Source organism: Indicator indicator, chromosome 22 (assembly GCF_027791375.1).
Source record: "Indicator indicator isolate 239-I01 chromosome 22, UM_Iind_1.1, whole genome shotgun sequence".
NCBI classification, from domain to species: domain Eukaryota; kingdom Metazoa; phylum Chordata; class Aves; order Piciformes; family Indicatoridae; genus Indicator; species Indicator indicator.
In genome coordinates this window covers 14,570,816-14,589,582 of record NC_072031.1, presented here as the reverse complement: position 1 = coordinate 14,589,582, position 18,767 = coordinate 14,570,816, and the positions used below count along the sequence as shown (strand labels likewise).

General features: G+C 57.1%; 2 protein-coding genes across 2 annotated transcripts in view; one reads left to right on the top strand and one right to left on the bottom strand.

Annotated features, from left to right (window-relative positions):
* The window catches only part of MPRIP (myosin phosphatase Rho interacting protein), a 79,939-nt gene extending 78,368 nt beyond the window's left edge, over positions 1 to 1,571 (bottom strand). The window contains exon 1 of the mRNA XM_054391043.1: positions 1,452 to 1,571. Within this exon, the coding sequence (XP_054247018.1) occupies positions 1,452 to 1,571 (120 nt within the window). The remainder of the gene's footprint in view (positions 1 to 1,451) is intronic.
* A 12,678-nt stretch (positions 1,572 to 14,249) lies between these two features.
* TNFRSF13B (TNF receptor superfamily member 13B) lies at positions 14,250 to 17,710 on the top strand. The gene is made up of 4 exons (XM_054390873.1): positions 14,250 to 14,358; positions 14,866 to 14,982; positions 15,566 to 15,787; positions 17,436 to 17,710. The coding sequence occupies exons 1-4, from the start codon at positions 14,250 to 14,252 to the stop codon at positions 17,708 to 17,710; spliced, it is 723 nt and encodes a 240-aa protein (XP_054246848.1).
* Positions 17,711 to 18,767: the final 1,057 nt, after the last annotated feature.

Sequence of the window (18,767 nt, the reverse complement as noted above, 5' to 3'; positions counted from 1 at the left end):
TTTGTCTGGGCACGGCCGCAAGGCTCCCCACCACCCGCCCCTTCCCGCACACACCACGGCATTTTTTCCAGTTACATTTTTTCCATATTAGCCCTCAGATTTCATGATGCCCCCCCCGCCCCCCTCCCCTCCGCCGCCCCCCCAGCGAGCACAGCAATATGTCTGATCTCATTGCCATAATAGGATCGGGAGCGAGGATGTCAGCCCTGGCCCAGAAAGGTGTGGGAGGAGGGAAGGCAGCCCTGCTCCCCGCAGCCTGACACCACGGACGGGCCCCTGCACCCCAAACATCTGCCGCCGTGGGTGCCTGGGCCTCTGGGCCTGCATCAGGCCTGGGAGGAAGAGAAGGAAGGCCCAGGCCTGGCAGCCCCCCAGCCTGTGCCTGCTCCGCTCTCACTGGGACAGGGCAGGGGTCACCTTCCCAACCCCCTGGCAAAACAGGAGGCTGGGGCGGGGGGGGCATGTCCGGCACATCCAGGAGGGGATGCTTTGTTCGCAGCAGAGTGTTTCCCAGGACTTTCAGGATCTCCTAATGCAGCCCACAAGAGCCCCCCCACCTGCTGCCATGCACCCCAAAAGGGGATGGGATCACCCCGCATGGCCTCAGCAGAGGGGTAAGACCCAAGGGAAGGAGGCACAGGGGTGAGCCACAGTCTAAAGGACCAGTGGACACCTGTAGGGTTGCTGAGTGACCCATGGGACACCTGGGTATCTGTGGGGTTAGCAGCACCCCATGGGATTGCCAAACATCCTATGGGATCAGAGAACACCCACAGGACTCCTCAACATCCCATGGCATTCATGGACACCTGCAGGTTCCTGTCCTATCGCTGGGGTCAGCAGGCACCTTCAGGGACCACATACCACCCATGGGGTCAGCAGGCAGTCCATGGGACCCCAGACACCCTACAGGACCAGAGAGAACCCATGGGTCTCCTGTACACTCTCTAGAATTCATGGACACCTGTAAGTCCCTGTGCTGCCTGTGGGGTCAGCAGGCACCCCATATGACCACACACTACTCACAAGAGCAGCAAGCACCCACAGGGTCTCTACAGTATCTATGTGACTAGCATATACCCCATGGAACCCCTGGAGATCCCACGGGAACCTGAGCTAACCAATAGATCCAGCAGGCACCCATGGGACCCTGTGCTATCCGTGGGACCCTTAGGATATTCATGGAACCCTACACTACCCATAGGATCTTGGCTTATCCATGGGGCCCCTCATAGGACTCATCATAGACCTCGAGTTACCTGTGGGGCCATCTGGCACCCATGGGGCTCTACACCGTCCATGGTACCCACGGCTACGTGGGGTCCAGCAAACATCCCACGGAGACCCACGGCACCCCTGGGCCGGATGTGTGGGGGCGGGCAGGGGGCGTGGCGCCGGGGAGGATTTTTGGGGTAAAAAAAAGCTAATTTTGGGGAAAAGGAAGGTCCCACCTGGTTGAGGTCCTCGTCGTTAAGCAGGTGGGACTCGCGGGGCTTGAAGCAGTTCTGGCACTTGCTCTTGTTGAAGATATTGGCCTGGAACTTCCTGCAAGGGTTGTCCTTGGCGGCCATGGCGCGCCCCGCGCCCGCTCAGCGCCCGCTCAGCGCCCCGCGGAGCGCCCGCCCGCCGCCGCGCCCATCGCCGCCCTCACCGCGGGCCGCGGCCTCCGCCTGCCGCCGGCGGAGGGGAGCGTCAAAAACCAAAAAAACAAACAAAACCCAAAGAAAAAAAACCCAAGAACAAACAAACAAACAGGGAAAAAAATCAAACCCCTAAATGCAATAAATAAAAGATAAAATCAAACCCGCGGACGGGAGCGTACTGCAAGGCGGTTGCCTCCACTGCGGCTCAGTAGGCGCGCATGGCCACGCAAGGGACGCGGTGCCCCCGCCCTGCGGGGCTGGGCTGGGCGGTGCCCGCTAAGGTACGGGGCCCCGCTGGCTCCGGTGCCCGCTACTGAGCACTGGGTACTCAACGTTACCCGCGCCACTGCCGACTGCGCTGCCCGCAAAGTTTTCAACGCCGCGGAGCCAGGCGGAAAAAGAGAGGCGGGGCCGCAGCGCGGGACGGACGTTCCCGCCCGCCAATGGAGGCGGGGATCCGCCGTTAACAAAAGGCGCCCCTGGCCAATAGAGTGCAAGGAGAGGGGAGGGTGCGGAGGGGCCGCCTCGCCCGTGGGGGAGGGGCACGCTGACAGCTGGGGGCGGAGCCGACTCCGCTCGGCTCTACTCGGTTCTGATCGGCTCCGCTCGGCTCTCGCGGCGGCAGTTACCTGGGGTTCCCCGCACTCCGCTCTCCTCCGGAGCCCTGCCTTGCAGGGATGCCCCCCTCACCGTGTTCTAACCCTCCTCCCACCATGTACTCTCCCCCACCACCATGTCCTGATCCCTCTCACCGTGCACGGTCGTCCCCCTGCCGTGTACCGAGCCCCCTCACTGTCCACAGGTCCCCCCCACCGTGCACATCCCGCCACCCCTTGCACTGACCCCAGCACCACGCACAGCCCTCCCACCCCAATACAGCCCAAACCCCTCCTGCCCACCCAGCAGTGCTGGCACACGATGCAATATGTGGGGTTTGTACACCCCCAGCTACTCCCAGCACGGGGGTGCACCAGGGTGCAGCCCCTCTGCCACTCGAACGATGCCACGGCCCCATGGGTGGCACAGACCTGGGGTGCCAAATCCCTGCAGTACAGTCTCTGTCCCATTAACCCTGTCCTCATCCTTGAGCACAGTCATGGTCCTGGCATAGGTGGGCACATGGAGGGGGGGGGGGTGTTAATCACCCCATGGGTGCAATGTGGCATTGTGCCCCTCCTGCAGCTCTGTGACATGCAGCACTGGGAACCCACTGAGATGAGGTGGGGATGGGGGTGCCATCGCCCTGGGGCTGGCAGGAAACTCCTGTTTGTCCAGTGCATTTTTATCCACTGCAAACCAGCAGCACCAGCAAGCCAGTACATCTGACCAGGAGATAAGGACCTGGCGTGAGGGTGTGGGTTTGGCGTCCTGACTCTGTCCCAGGGTTTGGCCATCAGAACAATCTGCTGGCACACACCGGGGCTGCTTTTACTCTCCCAGCTTCAATTCTTTACATCGGCCAGACAGGGGCCAGAGCAAGAACACCAAAAAGCAGCTCCAAAATGTGTCCAGCCTGTGCCATCATGCTTGGATTCTGTGGTGGCGCACAGTCTCCCACTCATCCCAATATCCAGCAGCATGGGATGGGCCCCTGTTATAAGGAACAGCCACAAATGGACTTTCCTAGGTTTGCTGGGACCAGGAAAAACCTGTGGGAGAAGAGGCAGTGGTGTGGTCCCCTTGCAGGCAGCACTGCCCTGCTGTTTGATGTGGGGCCTGGCCTAGGTCACCTTGCCACGCCGGCTCCTCGCTGCCATCCTGAAGTCAATAAAGCCCAGCACAGTTGCCTGCTTGTTTATTAATTTTCTTTTCATCAAAGGCTGCTTTAATCATCTCTCTCTCTCCCTCTTGTCATCACCACTCGCAGCACACACTGTGCCGGTGTTCCATGAATGAGGATGGGACAGCAGAGCTGTGGGGCTAAACCCCAGCCCACACCACTGGCACCACTGCCCCTCACCCAACCTGCACTGGCTGCCCAAGAAGCTCTGAGCCCATGCCGTGCTCCTGGGAGGGACACACAGGCTGAGGGGTGCCCACCAACCCCCTTCCATCACTGCTTTTGGTGGATTTTCTCACCTTTTCCTGTTGTTAAGGCAGCACAGCCCTTTCTTTCCCAGGGAGGGAGGATTTTACCCTCCAGGATTTACAGGCCCTGACGCTCTTGCTATGGGTGCAGGGTTCACCTGGCACATGACCAAAGAACTCCTGCTCTTCAGAGAAAGGGAGACAATTTTCCTGACCACCTCTTCTCCTGCCCTGATCCCTCTTTCTTCCCTAAACAACTTCGTTGGATTATTCCCCCTGCTGAGTACCTGGTGTGTCCTGCATCCCACAGGTTCCAGAGATGCCCAGCATATTTATTTCCATCAGAAAGCTCTTCTGCAGCTCCCTGAACACCTCCATCTGCTGTCCTTGTGGTCCCCAAGTCTTTGCCACCTCCATGGGGCTTCCAAGGAGCTAGCAGAGGCACAGCACCCACGGGTCAGCATGATGTCCCCCATGCACAGCACCCTCCCATGCTTCCCATGTGAAGCTAAGACAAACAAGGCAAGATATCCCCAAAAGTGCTTTGAGTGGGCAGTTGGTGGAGAGAGGAAGAGGGTGACTTGTGTTTTCCCCCATTGATGGGCAAAGAGATGGGGCAGGAGCACACAGGCTGGGGAGGACACTCCAGGAGTGACATGACTGCTCTCCCCAGTGCCACAGGGCACCGCAGACCCTTAGAAGGGCACAGCGTTGGCACAGAGCACGGAGCAGGAATCAGGGTTGGTGTCTCCAGCGCCACAGGCTGTGCCTGCCCCGAGCTGCAGCGTGGCTCAGGGCCACGACCTGGCGCCGTGCACGGCCGCGCCGGAGCCGGCAGCACCTCGCGGGAAGCAGCTGGTGCCGGGGCTGGCTCCAGCCGCTCCAAAAATCCAGCCCAGCGGGATGGGCCTCTCGGCAAACCTGTCGAGCTGCATTCAGCTGCGCCAAAGCCAGCGTCCGTGTGCCACTGGCCCCCCGTGTGCCGTGGGTGCAGCCAGTGGGACCGCCAAGAACTCGCTGCTCTTGGCTCTCCCTGCAAGCCCCAGACCCAGGCACGGATGTGGCGTGGAGGTCCTGTGGCGTGGAGGTCCTGACATGTGCCGTGGAGGTTGGGTGTCCCACACCACCCTCCCTCCATCCCCGCTGTGGGGACACCCGGTTGGGACAGCTGTGCAGAGCAGGTTTCTTCAGCCCAGAGCCAGTCTGGAGCAGTTTTCTCAAAGGAGGGCAATTAAAGTAATGGGGAAATGGAAACTATTTATCAAGGAGCTGCAGTGGCAGAGGGGAAGGTGCTGCTGTGAGTCAGATCCAAACCAAAGCCCCAGTGCCAGGTAAACAAGCTGCAAACCAGGTATTAGTCACCAGGGCACTGGCCCCAGCCCCAGAAGGGACTTGGTGAAACCTTCCTGCTCCAGTGCCCAGAGTTTGACAGAGCCAAACCCCACCACTGAGAGGAGAACAACACCTGCTCCCCATCATGACACACAGGTCACACCAGGACCACCCACCACCTCTGCCCACAAGGATGTCACCTAGATGGGGACATGGGAAGTGTGGCTGTGCCTCATTTTCCAGGTGAAGCTGCACTGGGGCACATTTTCCTGCTGGACTGGGTGCTGCTGGGGCCAGCGTCCTCCTTGGTGCTTCTCTTTGGTGGCCATCACTTCCTGGAGGACCTTGGGCAAGTCATTTAATCTCTCTATGCCATCATTATGGTGGAGCCAGACGGGTGGATGCCCAGGGGAATGGGCAGGATTCATGGTTTAAAGACAGCAAGCCCCAGGATCCCCACTGGATCCAGGCTGGGACTGAGTGGCACCTGCAAGGGCTCCCTCCTCCTGCCCTGCATCAAATGGAGCCCCAGCCTCGGGGGCTGGATGTGGCCCCTCAAACTAGCCAGGCTGGCTGTGGGGGAGGTCCAGAGTTCCCAGTTCTGCCTTGGGAATAACTGGCAGGGTAGGCTTGGATGTCCCTCAAGATGCCCTGCATCTAATTGGAGTGAAACCCACAGATGAGAAATCTGTATGGGGTGAAAAACACACTCATGGGTGGAGAGAAAGTCCTGCAGGCTGCCTCCTGAACTGTCTCTCTGCTTTGCCCTACTTGTGATGAATTTTCCCACTGGGGAAAATAAAAGGACCTGAATTATCCACTGGAGAAAATCCACAGAGCTCAACTGCAGCTGATGCAGCCCAGAGAGGTGAACGCAGATTGCATGAGGCTGGAAAACACTATGAGGATCCCAGAATCCCAGAATCCCAGAACCCCAGCATGATGGGGGGTGGAAGAGACCTCTGGAAATCATCCAGTCCAACCCTGTTGCTAAAGCAGCATCACCCACAGCAGGTTACCCAGGATCACAATGTCCAGGAAGGTTGGGAATCTCTCAGAGGGGACTCCACAACCTCTGTGAGCAGCCTGCTCTGGGGTTCCAGCACCCTTACACCAAAGGAGTTGAATTAGATGGTCCAGTGCAGACCACAGACACACAGAGGGTTAATCTTGTCCCAGAAGCCACCAAATCATGTCCCACCAAGCACAGATTTCCTCTTGTCCAAGGACACCAAATGCCTGCAAATTCATACCCTTCTCAGATCCAGCCAGGGGCTAATCAGGCTCCTGGTTATTGATGATCAGATCCTATGGCTGCTTCCTGCCACTGGACCTCACTGTGCTTTAGCAGGGAAAATGCAGCCCTTGTATCCTATGCCTCCCCTCATCTTCTGGGTGCTGCCCATTGGGCTGTGCTAAGTGGATGGATCAGCTGCCTGTCCTGTTGACCCTCTCTCACAGCAAGCCTCAACATCTCTGCTAAAAGTATCACCTCCTGCAAAACTGGCTCCCTCCAGCTCGCTCCAGCTCCCTCCTCCTCTGCTACCCCTCAGCTGCCGCCGCAGCCGTCAGAGGTCTGCCTGCTGGCTCCGTGTAGTGCAGGTTGTACAAATGGAAACGTCACAGGGCCAGAAACAAAATGCTCTGGAGAAACCCTCTTAGAACGCAGCAACACAATTGGCTTTAGCAGCCAGCCCAGAGCCATGCCAAAACCCAAAGGCGACTCACCTGACAGGAGCTGCCATCCATGAAACCAAGCTAACAACCTTAATTATATTTTTAGCTTCTAATTTTTGGCTGACAGGATCCCCAATTACCCAGCCCATAATTTGCCCAGTGACTGCCATCAGCCTACCTGCTCTGCAATTCCCAGGGTCAGCCCTTTTTTATCCCCTTTTAAACATTAGACTCCCACTGGCCTCCCTCCATCCCTCTGGAATTTCCCCAGGGTTTTTAGTGTTAAAAATTAACAGCAGAGCTCCTCAGCAACCTGCAGTCCCCTTTCTGCCAGAGCCTTGCCAGAGTACTGCCAGAGTGGCTCCTGGCTGGGACACAACCCAGTGACATCAGGGGTGGGCCAGGGACTTCTTCCTGTCAGGTTCAAAATGTCACTTTATTGATCAGCTGCTCTGCTCACAGATTGTTCTTTGACTCCTCACCACCCTGAGCTGCCACCCACGCTTTACACCTCAGCACACAGCCCTGCTGCTGAAGCCTCCTCTCACAACACATTGCCCCTTCACAGCACACTGACAGGGCTCCATCCTGCCTTCTGTGCCAACCCTGTGCCAAGCCAGGTCTTTTCCACTCTACCTGTCCTTACTCTGCAGGTGGCTACGGGCCTTGGGGAGTGGCCCTGAACTGTAGAATGGCTTGAGTTGGAAAGGACCTTAAAGATCACAGAATCATAGAATCATAGAAGCACAGAATGGTCCGGCTTGGAAGGGACTTCCAAAGGTTTGACCTCCCCACAGTCACCAGGGACATCCCCAGCTAGACCAGGTTGCCCAGGGCTTCATCCAGCCTTATCATCTAGTTCCAACCCCCCCACACTACACCAGCTTGCTCAAAGCCTCATCCAGCCTGCTCTTAAACACTTCCAGGGATGAGGCATCCCCAACTTCCCTGGGCAACCTGTTCCTGTGTCTCACCACCCTCATAGTAAAGAACTTCTTCCTAATGTCCAATCTAAATCTACCCTGCTCTGAACACAGACTGGTTTTCAGCAACATTTCTCTTTCCTGATCTGTGCTGGGTTTTGGCAAGGTGGCTCTTACAGCACCATCCTGGATGATGCCCGTGGGCACCACTGGAGCCTAGACCCCCCCCTGACCTTGTCTGCAGCCCCCCAGCACAGCCACAGGGAGGGGGCAGGCCCAACAGCACTGAGGCTGCCACAGTGCCTGGAAATGGGCAGGTTCTCAGCATCCTTGGGATGGTCTCTCGCTGTAGCCCCATGGGGTGGTGGCAGGATGAGACCTCAGTATCAAGGAAGGAATGGAGCAGTGTGAGGTGTATGGGTCAGGATGTTTAGGGCTCTGAACAACCTGCTCTAGTTGCAGATGTTCTTGCTCACTGCAGGGATGTTGGACCAGATGGCCATTAAGTGTCCCTTCTAACCTAAACTAGTCAGGGATTCTGTGATTCCATGATCTGAGCCCCTCCTTGCACCAGGGGCAGGTGCAAACAGAGGTGCTGGGGGCTGGGGAATGGGCAAGAGCCAATCTGGGTGTTGTGGGACAGCATCTTCCTTGGCACAGAGGCCGTGTGGTCTGGCTGGGCAAAGGACAGTTATCAGTTCAAGGGTGTCAGGGATGAAAAGGCACCCAGGGACCCAGCAGCCAGTGGGGAGCCAAGCTGGGCTAGCCAAGGGTGCCATCTCCTGGGGAGAGACTCAAACAGCTGAGAGCACAGCTGAGCCCAGCACCACGTCCGGGCACAGGATAGGCACCTCTGGGCTGCAAGAGTGGGGAGCTGGAGCTGCACCCCGGGGGTCTCTGACCCCCCAAGATAGGCCATTGCTGCCCTTGGCTCCTGAGGGGGCTGCAGTGTTGCAGGCAGGGCAGGCAGCCAGGGCTGACCAAGGCACAGCCATAAGCCACAGCCACCATAGTGGCTCCTCACAAACCAGGTGGCTGCAGCATGGCCCTGGTGGCTCTGCAGCTGCAGGTGGGTGCAGGTCTGAGCAGATGGACCCAGCCATGCACCTGCACACACCCCAGCCCAGGCAGCAGCAATGGCTCTTGCACACCAGCAGCCCTGTGGCTTTGGTCACACAGCAGCTCTGTGCTTTGCCATGAGGAACTGGCAGCAGCGGCAGGACACAGAGGACAGCCAGGCAGTGCAGAGGGGCTGGGCACATCCTGACCCAGGGCATCCCAGAGCACAGGTCTGCAGGACTGAGGGTGAAGGAAATGAGTCCTCAGCAGCCCTGCTCAGCCCCATCTGTGCTCAGCCCCGTCTCACAGTTGCTGGTTTCGACCCAAAGTGACTCCTCTTCCCCTGCCCCTGCCCTGGCCCCTGGTCCCAAGGGGAGCATTGGTGCAAGCAAACAACTTGGCCAAGGCTCAGCCCTGCCAGAGCACAGGCACTGCAGGAGGCAGATGGGCTGAGGAGAGCCTGGGAGGCAAACATCCAAACAAAGCTGTCCAAAGGGAACCTGAAGCCTCCCCAAAAACCATTAGAGCCAAATGTTGTCCACCCTGTCAGCCTGTTCCCTGCAGCTCTCCTTGCACCAGCAGAGACCAGAAAAAAAACCAAACCCAACATGTTATTGCCAGGACAAAACTGGGAGATTTCATCCCAAACAGATCATGGCACCTCTGGAGCCTCATGCAGTTGGGTGTTAAAGGAGGAAAGCTGAGCAGAGGGATGCACCACACTGGGATGCTGCATGGGTTGCTGCTGAGTGATGCTGTCCCTCCTGTGGCACACAATGAAGGAAGGGTTGAAGCCAGAAAGCCTGATTGAGGTTCTGGTGGCTGCTGCCTGATCCGTGCCTGTGTCCCCACAGCAGAGAGACAACCACCAGGCAGGACCAGCCATCAGCCACCACCTCACCTGCAAGGCAGCAGCTCACAGGCTATGGTCTTTGGGGGTGCTTAAGAGCCACCCACCACCCTTGGAGGCTGTGGGAGGGGGTGATGCCACTCAGGGCCAGGAGGTCAGGCGGTCGGGTGCTCAGCTGAGGGGATGGGGCTGTACTCAAAGCATACACCCAGAATTTTAAAGCCAAAATTATGCTGCCTGATCTCTGCTCAGTGAGGAGGGACAAACCACCCCCAAGTGCTTCTCACTTCCCTCTTGAGTGCACACCAGAGTGGAAACTGCAAGTCTCCTGCTGCTATTTATGGGGGTAGGTTTCCCCTGCAAAACCCCAAGAGCTGACAGTCAGGGCTGAGGCCATCACTCCAGGACCATGCTCCAGCAGCACAGGCAATGCCCAGATCACAGCTGGCTCTGCTTTAGCTCTGGACCCTCTGCCAGCACCAGTGGGACAAGTCTGCACATGGATAGCCACCAGCTATGTGCAGCCAAAAGTGCATTTTCCCTCCAAGCCCTTGTACCATGAATTCCTCCCTCCCAGCCATGCCTCTGCCTTCGTGCTCCCTCCCAGGACCCTCCACAGATCTTCTGAGAGGGAAACTCAAGGCCAGCAGTGAGCCCATCCTTGGCTCAGATGCACATGCAGAGCATTGGTGCTGCAGTGTCCCCATGGCCACTGCATTCCTCCCCTTCAGCCCTCACTCCAAGTCCCGTGGTCCCTTGGATGCTGCTGGTGCTGGTTCCTTCTGTTCCACAGGAGCTGGGACAAGGAGGGCCACATCCAGCCTCTGCAGTTTCAAGCAGCCATTAGGGTTAGGGTTTCTCTGCTATGGGCTTTGTTCCCCATCAGCAGCTTCAGCCTCCAACATCCCTGCAATGGGACACAAAATGTTGCTCCCTGGATGTGACCTTTTGGTCTCTCAGTTGTGGATCAGCACTGGGAGCAGAAAGCAGGAGTGGAGCTGAGCAGAAAAAACGTTACTGCCCTGCTGATGTTTATAGAAAGTAGCAGGTACTGCCCCTTCCTTCCCCTCAGCTGCTGCTGCAGAAAGGGCTCACCAGGCTGAGCTGAGTCACTGCCCTGCTGCCACAGCCCCCACACAGCCCTGCTCAGCACCTCTGGGGGAAAGGAGGAGAAACCTCCAGAATCAAACACAGTGGGAAAGGGGCAAAGCAGTAAGTGCAGCAGTCTGGCTTTGCTCTCACTGGACATTCCCTATGGAATGCTGTGCCACTGACCAGACCTGCCCAGGGTGTTTTGCTGCTTGGAGACACCCAGGTCAGCCACAGATGATAGCTGCAGCCAGAGATGGTGATCACAGTCATGGGAGGTGGTCACAGCCGTGGGTGGTGGTGGTCACAGTCATGGGTGGTGTTTGCAGCCTGCTCCTTCCTGCACTGGTCCTCAGCACCACGGTTTGGTCAAATCCCACCAGTAAGGCAGCCTAGGGAATGCTGCCGGGCTGCTGCTTTATGGCTTTGCTGACCAAGCCCATTCCACTCACAGAATGAGGTGAGATTTGAAAATAAACACCCAGCTGTCCTCTTGGAGGCTGCCAGGAGCACAGGGGTAGCTCTTTCCCTCTGTGAAAACCAAGCTGTGTTATTAATGCTTTGTGTACCTCCAGTGCCAGCAGCAAGGGCAGCACCAGGCCTTGAGCCCAGCTGGCATTCCCATTGCCCTCACAGGGCAGCTCTCCTGCAACCTTCCTGCCTCTGAGACATGGATGTGCTAGAGAAAAGTTTAAAGCATCATACTGGGGTCCATGAGATGCCCATCCTGCAGGCAGGGAAAGGACTGGTTCCCAGAGTGCTGCTCAGTGCCAGTAAGCAGCAGTCGAGGCTGGCCAGTACTTGGTGCCATGTGGTATCACTGGAATGTTACATACTGGGCTCTGCCAGCCCCAGAGAGGGGCACTTGCTCCTCCCCACCCACAGCCCCAAGCCCCTGTGTCTGCATGGCCTCTTGCTCTGACATAGTTGCTCCTCCTTAGTAGAGCCCAGGAAAGCAAGGACCAGCAGGGTGACCTCCCAGCTCTCCTGACCCTCCACACAGCAAAACATCCTTCTCTGCAAAAGGAAACATCCCACTGCAGCCAGGCAATGCAAGGGCAGGTGCCACAGAGCCCCTTCCCTGCAAGCTCCTCTGCAGTGTGGCCCAGGACAGCCCTGTGACACACTGCCCTGAAGGGTGCCTCCCACCCTGGCCCCTGCACCCCCAGCAGCCCAGGGACGCCCTGTGAGCCAATGCAGCTGCTGTGCATGCATCCAATTTGCATGGAAGGGATAAGGGGAAGCCCCAGGAAGCACAGGGCCCAAGCACTAATCAAATCTCTCTCTAATAATAAACCTCCCCAGCAGTGTGGGGACTCAGGCTGGAGCTCGTGGAGCCATGGCAGGAACCGAGAAGGAGTAGATGCTGCAGGAGAGTCCAACGTGAGTTACCCCCAGAGGGGCTACATGGGGAGAGGGCGGTGAGGGCCTTGTCCATGCCAGGGCTTGAGGCCATGGGGACATTGCCAGAGGGCTGGAAGGGAGCAGAGCTTCTCCTCAGGCTCTTGCTGGAGGAGCAGAGTCACCACAACGGACTTCAACCCTGCTGAAGGTGATCAGTACCATGGAGCTGGAGATGAGATGATTGCTTAATGCTTTGGATGAGAGGTCCATAGGGGATCTCAGGATGCTGGTCCCTGGTGGGCGTGGAGGCAGATGATGAGATACACCCAGCTCTGATGAGAAATGCACGGCTGCACCATGCCAAGAGCATCACGTGCAGCCTGGGGCTCCCTGGGGAGAGATTTTTTTCCTAGATGGGACTAAACATCCACCTTGGACCTGCTCTCACAGCAGAGCAGCAGTGATAAAAGACCTGCCCAGCCTGCAGCCCCCAGCTTAGACACAGCCCCAAGTCTCCAGTTCCCATGAGTTATCCCATGTGAAACTCCATTGTAATGCCAGAATGGCTGGGCCCACCCAGCCAGCCCCCGGGGCTCACCCTGCTAGCCCCGGGGCTCTCCCTGCCATTCCCCAGGGCTCACCCTGCCATCCCCGGGGCTCTCCCTGCCATCCCTAGGATTCCACCATCACCCCCAGGACTCACCTCAACTTCCCCAGGACTTGCCACCATCCACGGGTGTCTTCTCTTTCTTCTCTTTGGATACAAAATACCTTCAAAGAGCTTTCGAGAGGACCCGAGCCTTGCTCTGCCCTGGGGAATGTCTTCAGCCAGTCATGGAAAGTAATTATTTAATTTTATAGCAGCGTTAATTGAACAATTGGGACTGCAGGGCTGGGAACGGGAGGGGGTTTTGGGGCTGCCCCGGGTAGGAGCCATCTCACAGGAGGGAAGAGAGGAAGCTTGACCTCAGCCCCTCTGCAGGAAGGTGCTGTGCAGGCAGCGGCGGGACAGACAGACATGCAAAGCACTCCCAGGCATCAGCGAGAGAAGCAGAGAGCCTGGTCTGGGTGCGGGGGAGGTTCTGTACACAACTCAGGGTTTGGCTTTGCAAGAGCAGCGCTGCAGCCCTTGGGCACTCGGAGGCAGCCTCCTGAGCCCCAGCAGCAGCAGCAGCTTCGCCCACCCGTGCGGGAAGCAGCTGCGGCTCCCAGGGGGACCTGGCGGTCCTCGGACCCTCCGGGTCAGCAACCGGCACAGCTCCGCCCTGGTCCCGTCCTGTGCGTTAGGGATTCCTGCAGCTGCCTGCTCACGCTCCTGGGAACCCGGCGTGTGGCATGGCATGGCATGGGCACGGGCACGGCCCGGGCACGGCACGGGAGGTACTGCTGAGCAGTGGGAAGCCTTTGGCACCACACCCGGGGACCAAGACCATCACTCAGGTTGCCTCCAAGTCCAAGCTGTGCGGCAGGGCAGTTGAAGCTGCAGACAGAGAGGCACAAATATTTCAGCTGCTAATGAGTAAGGGCTCATTACCGACTTCATCCATCAAACTCTAAGGGGTTGGTTGGACTTTTGTCCTGCTGCTGCCTTGCTTCTGGGCCTTTGCCATCACATCCAGCCCAGGCAGGCACAGGACACGTGGGGAACGGGACAAGAGCATGTCCACCCCAGCCATCCCAGCTCTGCTGGCTTAAAGCAGCGCTCAGAGCTCCCCCAGAGAGCTGTCCCTGCTGCTGCCGCTCAGGGGAGCTTTGCACATCAAGGAGAGTTTCATTATGATGCCAGAAGATCAAAAGGAGATGTCAGAAATTACACACAGGATGGCATGAACCATCTGAACACTAGAGAGGAGTTCAGAAGGTACCAGAATTAAGATTCACTTCAGAAGACATTGCCAGTGGTCAGTCTGGTCACGTTTCTGCTCTTTCCAGAAAAGTGTGAAAGCAGGAGTGGTTCCCACTGCTCCCACTCCCACAGGCAGATGCTGCATCCCCAGATCATCAGGGCACAGCTCAGGGCCACCTCTAAGCCAGGGGGGCCTCCCTGCATGTCCCCTGGGACTGGCACAGGACATGCTCTTGCTGGATTACAATTTGAAGAGTTTGCTAAGCCTGAAGCAGGTTTTGCTGTGTGCTCTTGCCCAAGACTAGGACCAGTGAGCACTGGGGTACAGCCAAGTGCCCCTTGGTGAGGGGTCCCAGCCCTGGCCAAGGGATAAGGTGGCTGCAGGAGGGACCTGTGGCAGCCACCCCATACTTACTTTGCCTCTCGTTCTGCAGCCATGGATGGGAAGCACCACGGCCATGAGCAACTGCAGCGAGCAGGAGTACTGGGACAGCCTCGTCTGCCAGTGCATCCCCTGCAGCCTGCTCTGCAGCCAGCCTGCAGCCAGGAGGTGTGCTGCCCTGTGTGGTGAGTGGGGGCACCACGGGGCTGTCCTTGGGCCAAGCAGGCAGTGATGGGGCAAAGCTGGGAGCAGGGCTAAGGTCCTGAGCTGAGCTGCAGAGGAGGCTTTGAGCCCAAACTGCTGGGGAAGGTGACAGCTTCCAGAGAGGGGCTGGGTCTGGCAACTGCTCAGCACAGAACAGCATCGGGCATAGAACCATCAAAACCACAGACTGGTTGGGGTTGGAAGTTTCACCTGAACTTGAAGAAAAACTTATTTCCTGGGAGGGTGCCAGAGACCTGGACCAGGTTGCCCAGAAAGGCTGGGGAGTCTCCTGCTCTGGCTGTTTTCCAAAGCCTGCCTGGACAGTGTGATCCTGAGCAGCCTGGTCCAGGCAAACCTGCTTCAGCAGCGGGGTTGGACTAGAGGATCTCCAGAGACCACTTCCAACTCCTACCAATCTGTGTTTCTGTGAAAGGAGAGGCAGGAGGACACGCTCAGGACACTGTGTTTGTCTCCCTCCCCTCCTGCAGAGTCCATGGAGTGCAACAGGAGAGTTGGCTTCTACTATGATGAGCTCCTGAAAGCATGCATTGATTGCAGCGTGGTCTGTGGGCAGCACCCGAAGCAGTGTGCCCCAACCTGTGAAGGTAAGGCTGAGGGTGAAGGCAGGAGCCCAGGGCTGGGCTGGAAGAGGAGCCAGGTCATGGGGCCAGTGCTAGGGAAGGGACAGCAAACCCTCCTCTCTTCATGTGCTGCTATTTCAGTGGGACCAGGGAACAGCAAGCCAGGGCAGCTGCCTCTCTCCTGTCATCTCCATCACACAACCCCATCCTGCTGTACCTCTTCCTTCTTGTGTGTAAGACTTATCCTTCAGCTCCACCAGCCAGGAGCAGGGTCCACCTGTTCCCCATCTTGCTGAGCTGCCTCCATCCCTCATGGAGGGGGAGCAGGAAAGGACAGGCTCTTTTCTCTGAGATCTGCGATTCCCACATTGGGGTTGAACCACGATCAATGGAGAAAAGGAAAGAGTGGGAATGGGAAGTGGGAGTCTCCTCAGCTTCACCATGGACAAGGAAAGGAAGGGAAGGGAGGTGGTGCACAACTGCTTTCAGATCCTCCTGAGCAGAGCACAGGGACATGACTGTCACCTTCCCTAGCACAAAGTCAATGGCATGAAGCAGGTACCTGAGAGCTTTCTAAGCACACCCATCTCTGCCTGGCCCACAGCAGATGCCTGGGTGGCCACGCCTCCTCCCTCAGCAGCTGTGCTGGAGCAGAAGGCATGTGTGGAGCAGGAGCCATGGCTGGTGGTGTATCTGCTGCTGGGGCTCTGCCTCTGTGCCCTCATCTGCTCCCTGCTCCTGGGCTGGACCCACCTGCGGAGGAAGGGAGAAGTGGTCTCCTGCCAAGCCAGTGCTGGGACCTGCCACCGCAAGGAGGACCCCTCCAAAGGTGAGTGCTGGCTGCACTGGGAGGACTGGGAGAGGGTGGGGAGCTTGTGGTGGGCAGGCTCCCAGGCAACACTTGGATGAACAAAAAGCAGAGCCAAGTCCTAGGGAGAGAAAGCAAAGCTGTGTATGAAGTGCTTGAGGCTGAGCCTGGGACAGGAGCAGGACTGGACCCCTGAGCCCAGATTCTCCACCATCACCTCCTTCTCAGCCACTTCCTTGCAAAGTCACGGCTTCCACCACCAGGCTGTGGCTGGAGCTTCACCATCAACCAGCCATTGGTCACTCTCCATCCAGAAGCCAAGGGGCAGTTGAACCATGGTGAGGAGGAGCTGCAAAACATTGCCCTTCTTCTGAAAGGAGTCACCAGCCCAGGGGAGACCCAGAGAAGGCTTTTGTGGCAACCACAGCAACTGGGGCTGCTTTGGGCTGAGCTGGCAAGAGCCATGGCAACACAGGCTTCTCCTCCTCCTGCAAACAGGCTAAGGATGCAGCATCCAGCAGCAATGCTTTAGCTCTGGAGCCAGAGGGGCTTCACCAGTCTTTGCTTCAGGGAGGAAAGGTAGGGAAAGGATAGCACAGAGCAAGCCACCATAGAAGAGATGAGGATCTTCCCCCTCCTTCTCTTCTCCCATGCCTTTACCAAAGGAATTGTCTACTTACCCCTGTATGCACACACACATGTCCAGGTTTCTGCAGGTACATCTCCAAGCCAGTCATGGCAGATGTCAAAACTCCCAGAGGAAAGCCCATGAGCTGGGGTGTGGCTCTGGGTCACACTCCAGCCTTTCCTATCTGCTTTGGTTGAAGCATTCAATGGCATTGAACATTGACTCTTAAAGGAGGCCCCCAGGTTCAGCACCCCCAGCCTAACCTTATCAGAGGCCTCTTGAGACAGGACAAGGGGTGATGGTTCTAAATTAAAAGAAGGAGATTCAGACTAGAGAGGAGGCAGAGATTTTTTTTTTTTTTTTTTTTTTTTTTTTTTTTTTTACACAGAGGGTGGTGAGACCGTGGCCCACGCTGGCCTGAGAGGTGGGAGATGTCCCATCCCTGGAACCATTCCAGGTCAGGTTGTTTGGGGCTGTGAGCAACCTGCTCCGGTTGCAGCTGTCCCTGCTGGCTGCAGAGAAGTTGAACCAGATGACCTGTACTATCCATTCCCACCCACAAGAACCCATGACTCTGTGACCTCAGCTGGTGGAGCAGAGCCCTTCAGGAGCTAATGCCCAGCCCGTGGAGCAGTGTGGGTGCCCTGCACCAGGGCTGCCAGCCTGGCTCACTGCTGGAGCTCCTGCACCTTGCTCAGTGCTGCACCAGCACGTTTGCATAGGCTACAAGAAGCAGCATTTCAGGAGCAGGCAGCTTACACACCACGTTATAAATATTGCAGTGCTTCAGTGCTCAGCCCCCAGCCCTCCTCTGCAAGGCACTTTCCAGTTTCCCCCTCAGATCTCACCTCCCGGGGAGGCAGGACGAGGTGCGAGCAGGTGGTGATGCATTACGTACAGCACACAGTGCTGGGGGGGCTTTATCAAAGTGGGGGGTGGGTGTCCTCTGCAGTTCCAGCACCAGCTCCTCATGGGCTCTAGTGCAGCACTGCAGAGCATTTTTTGGGTGCTCCTGCCAGCCTAACACAGAGTTTGTTGCAGATCATCTGGTGGAAGCAGGCAGCGTCGCTGATGGATCCACTGGCAGCAGGGTGCCAGAGCCAGTGGAAACCTGTGGCTTCTGCTTCCCTGGACATGGCTCTGCTGTTCAAGAGACCAAACTGTGCCACAGCACCTCCCATCACACCCAGGAAAGGGCTGCTCCCTCCCACCCTGGGATATGCAGCACGGGAAGCGCTGGGGCCATTCCCAGCCCTGATGATGGCCACTTCAAAATCATTTGTTCCCCTTCACAAGAGAAGACACCCATGGCATGACCACACTGACCATTCCTGCACAGGACCAGAAAGGAGGGATGCTCCCTCTGCCCCCCAAAACACAGCTGCTGGTTCCAGTGCCTGGCACACTTCTACCAGAACTGGTGGACCTGGCACAGTCTTTGCCCAAGGGTGGTGGACTACAGGCTGCTGGAGGCTACAGATCTGTTTCCTTCTCCTCAGGAGAGGAAGTTCTTACTCCTGTGCACTCCCAGTGGCAGAGTCACTTCCCATTTAGCAGTGTCTTCATCCTCCAACTTGACCTCTGCAGACTCCTCCATGCCTCCCAGTCACTGGCAGCGATGGGAGAGGGCTTCTCATCCCAGTTCCACCATCAGCATCACTTTGTTTCTGCCAAGGGTGTTGATGCAGAGCCATGATCAGATCAACCCATGGTGTCCACTGGTCCTAATGGAGAACATCATCTGTGCCTGAAAACTCCACCACACACACAAACAATTCACAAGCAGAGCTGCAAGCACCCCAGCTCTGGGCACAGGTACAAGGAGGTACTCCTGGAAGTTGTGACCACTGAGCACCACTGCCACGCTCTCCAGGGCAGCAGTTTCCTGACCTGAGCACAAGTTTCTTCATAGAACAGAATCTTTGGTAAGACACAACGCAGGAAGCTCCACCACCAGCTTTCAGCACTGCCTGGGAGGAGAGGACATGTCCTGGGTGATGGCAAAGCTTTGCTGGCAGGAGCTGGGACAGACACCAAAATCTCCATTGGAATTAGGTTTCAATTTGTGTGAAAACTCATCCAAGGCTGAGACTGGGTTGATGTGGGTCTGGTCTGAGTTATTGCAAACAGCTGGGATGTATCAGCTGGAGATATGGCTGCTCTAAGGGAAGAACTTCATCTAACCTGGCTGTGGAAGCTCCTATGGAAAAACCTGGGTTTCAACACAACTTGAAGTTCTCATTTTCACTAAAGCAGAGGGCAGGATTTTTTTTCCCCCTTACTTGGTGAGAAATTGCTCCTGGTAGGAGCTCATCCCTCCACTTTCTCATACCAGAGCTTCAAATTGGAAGAATAAATAGGAGTCAATAAATA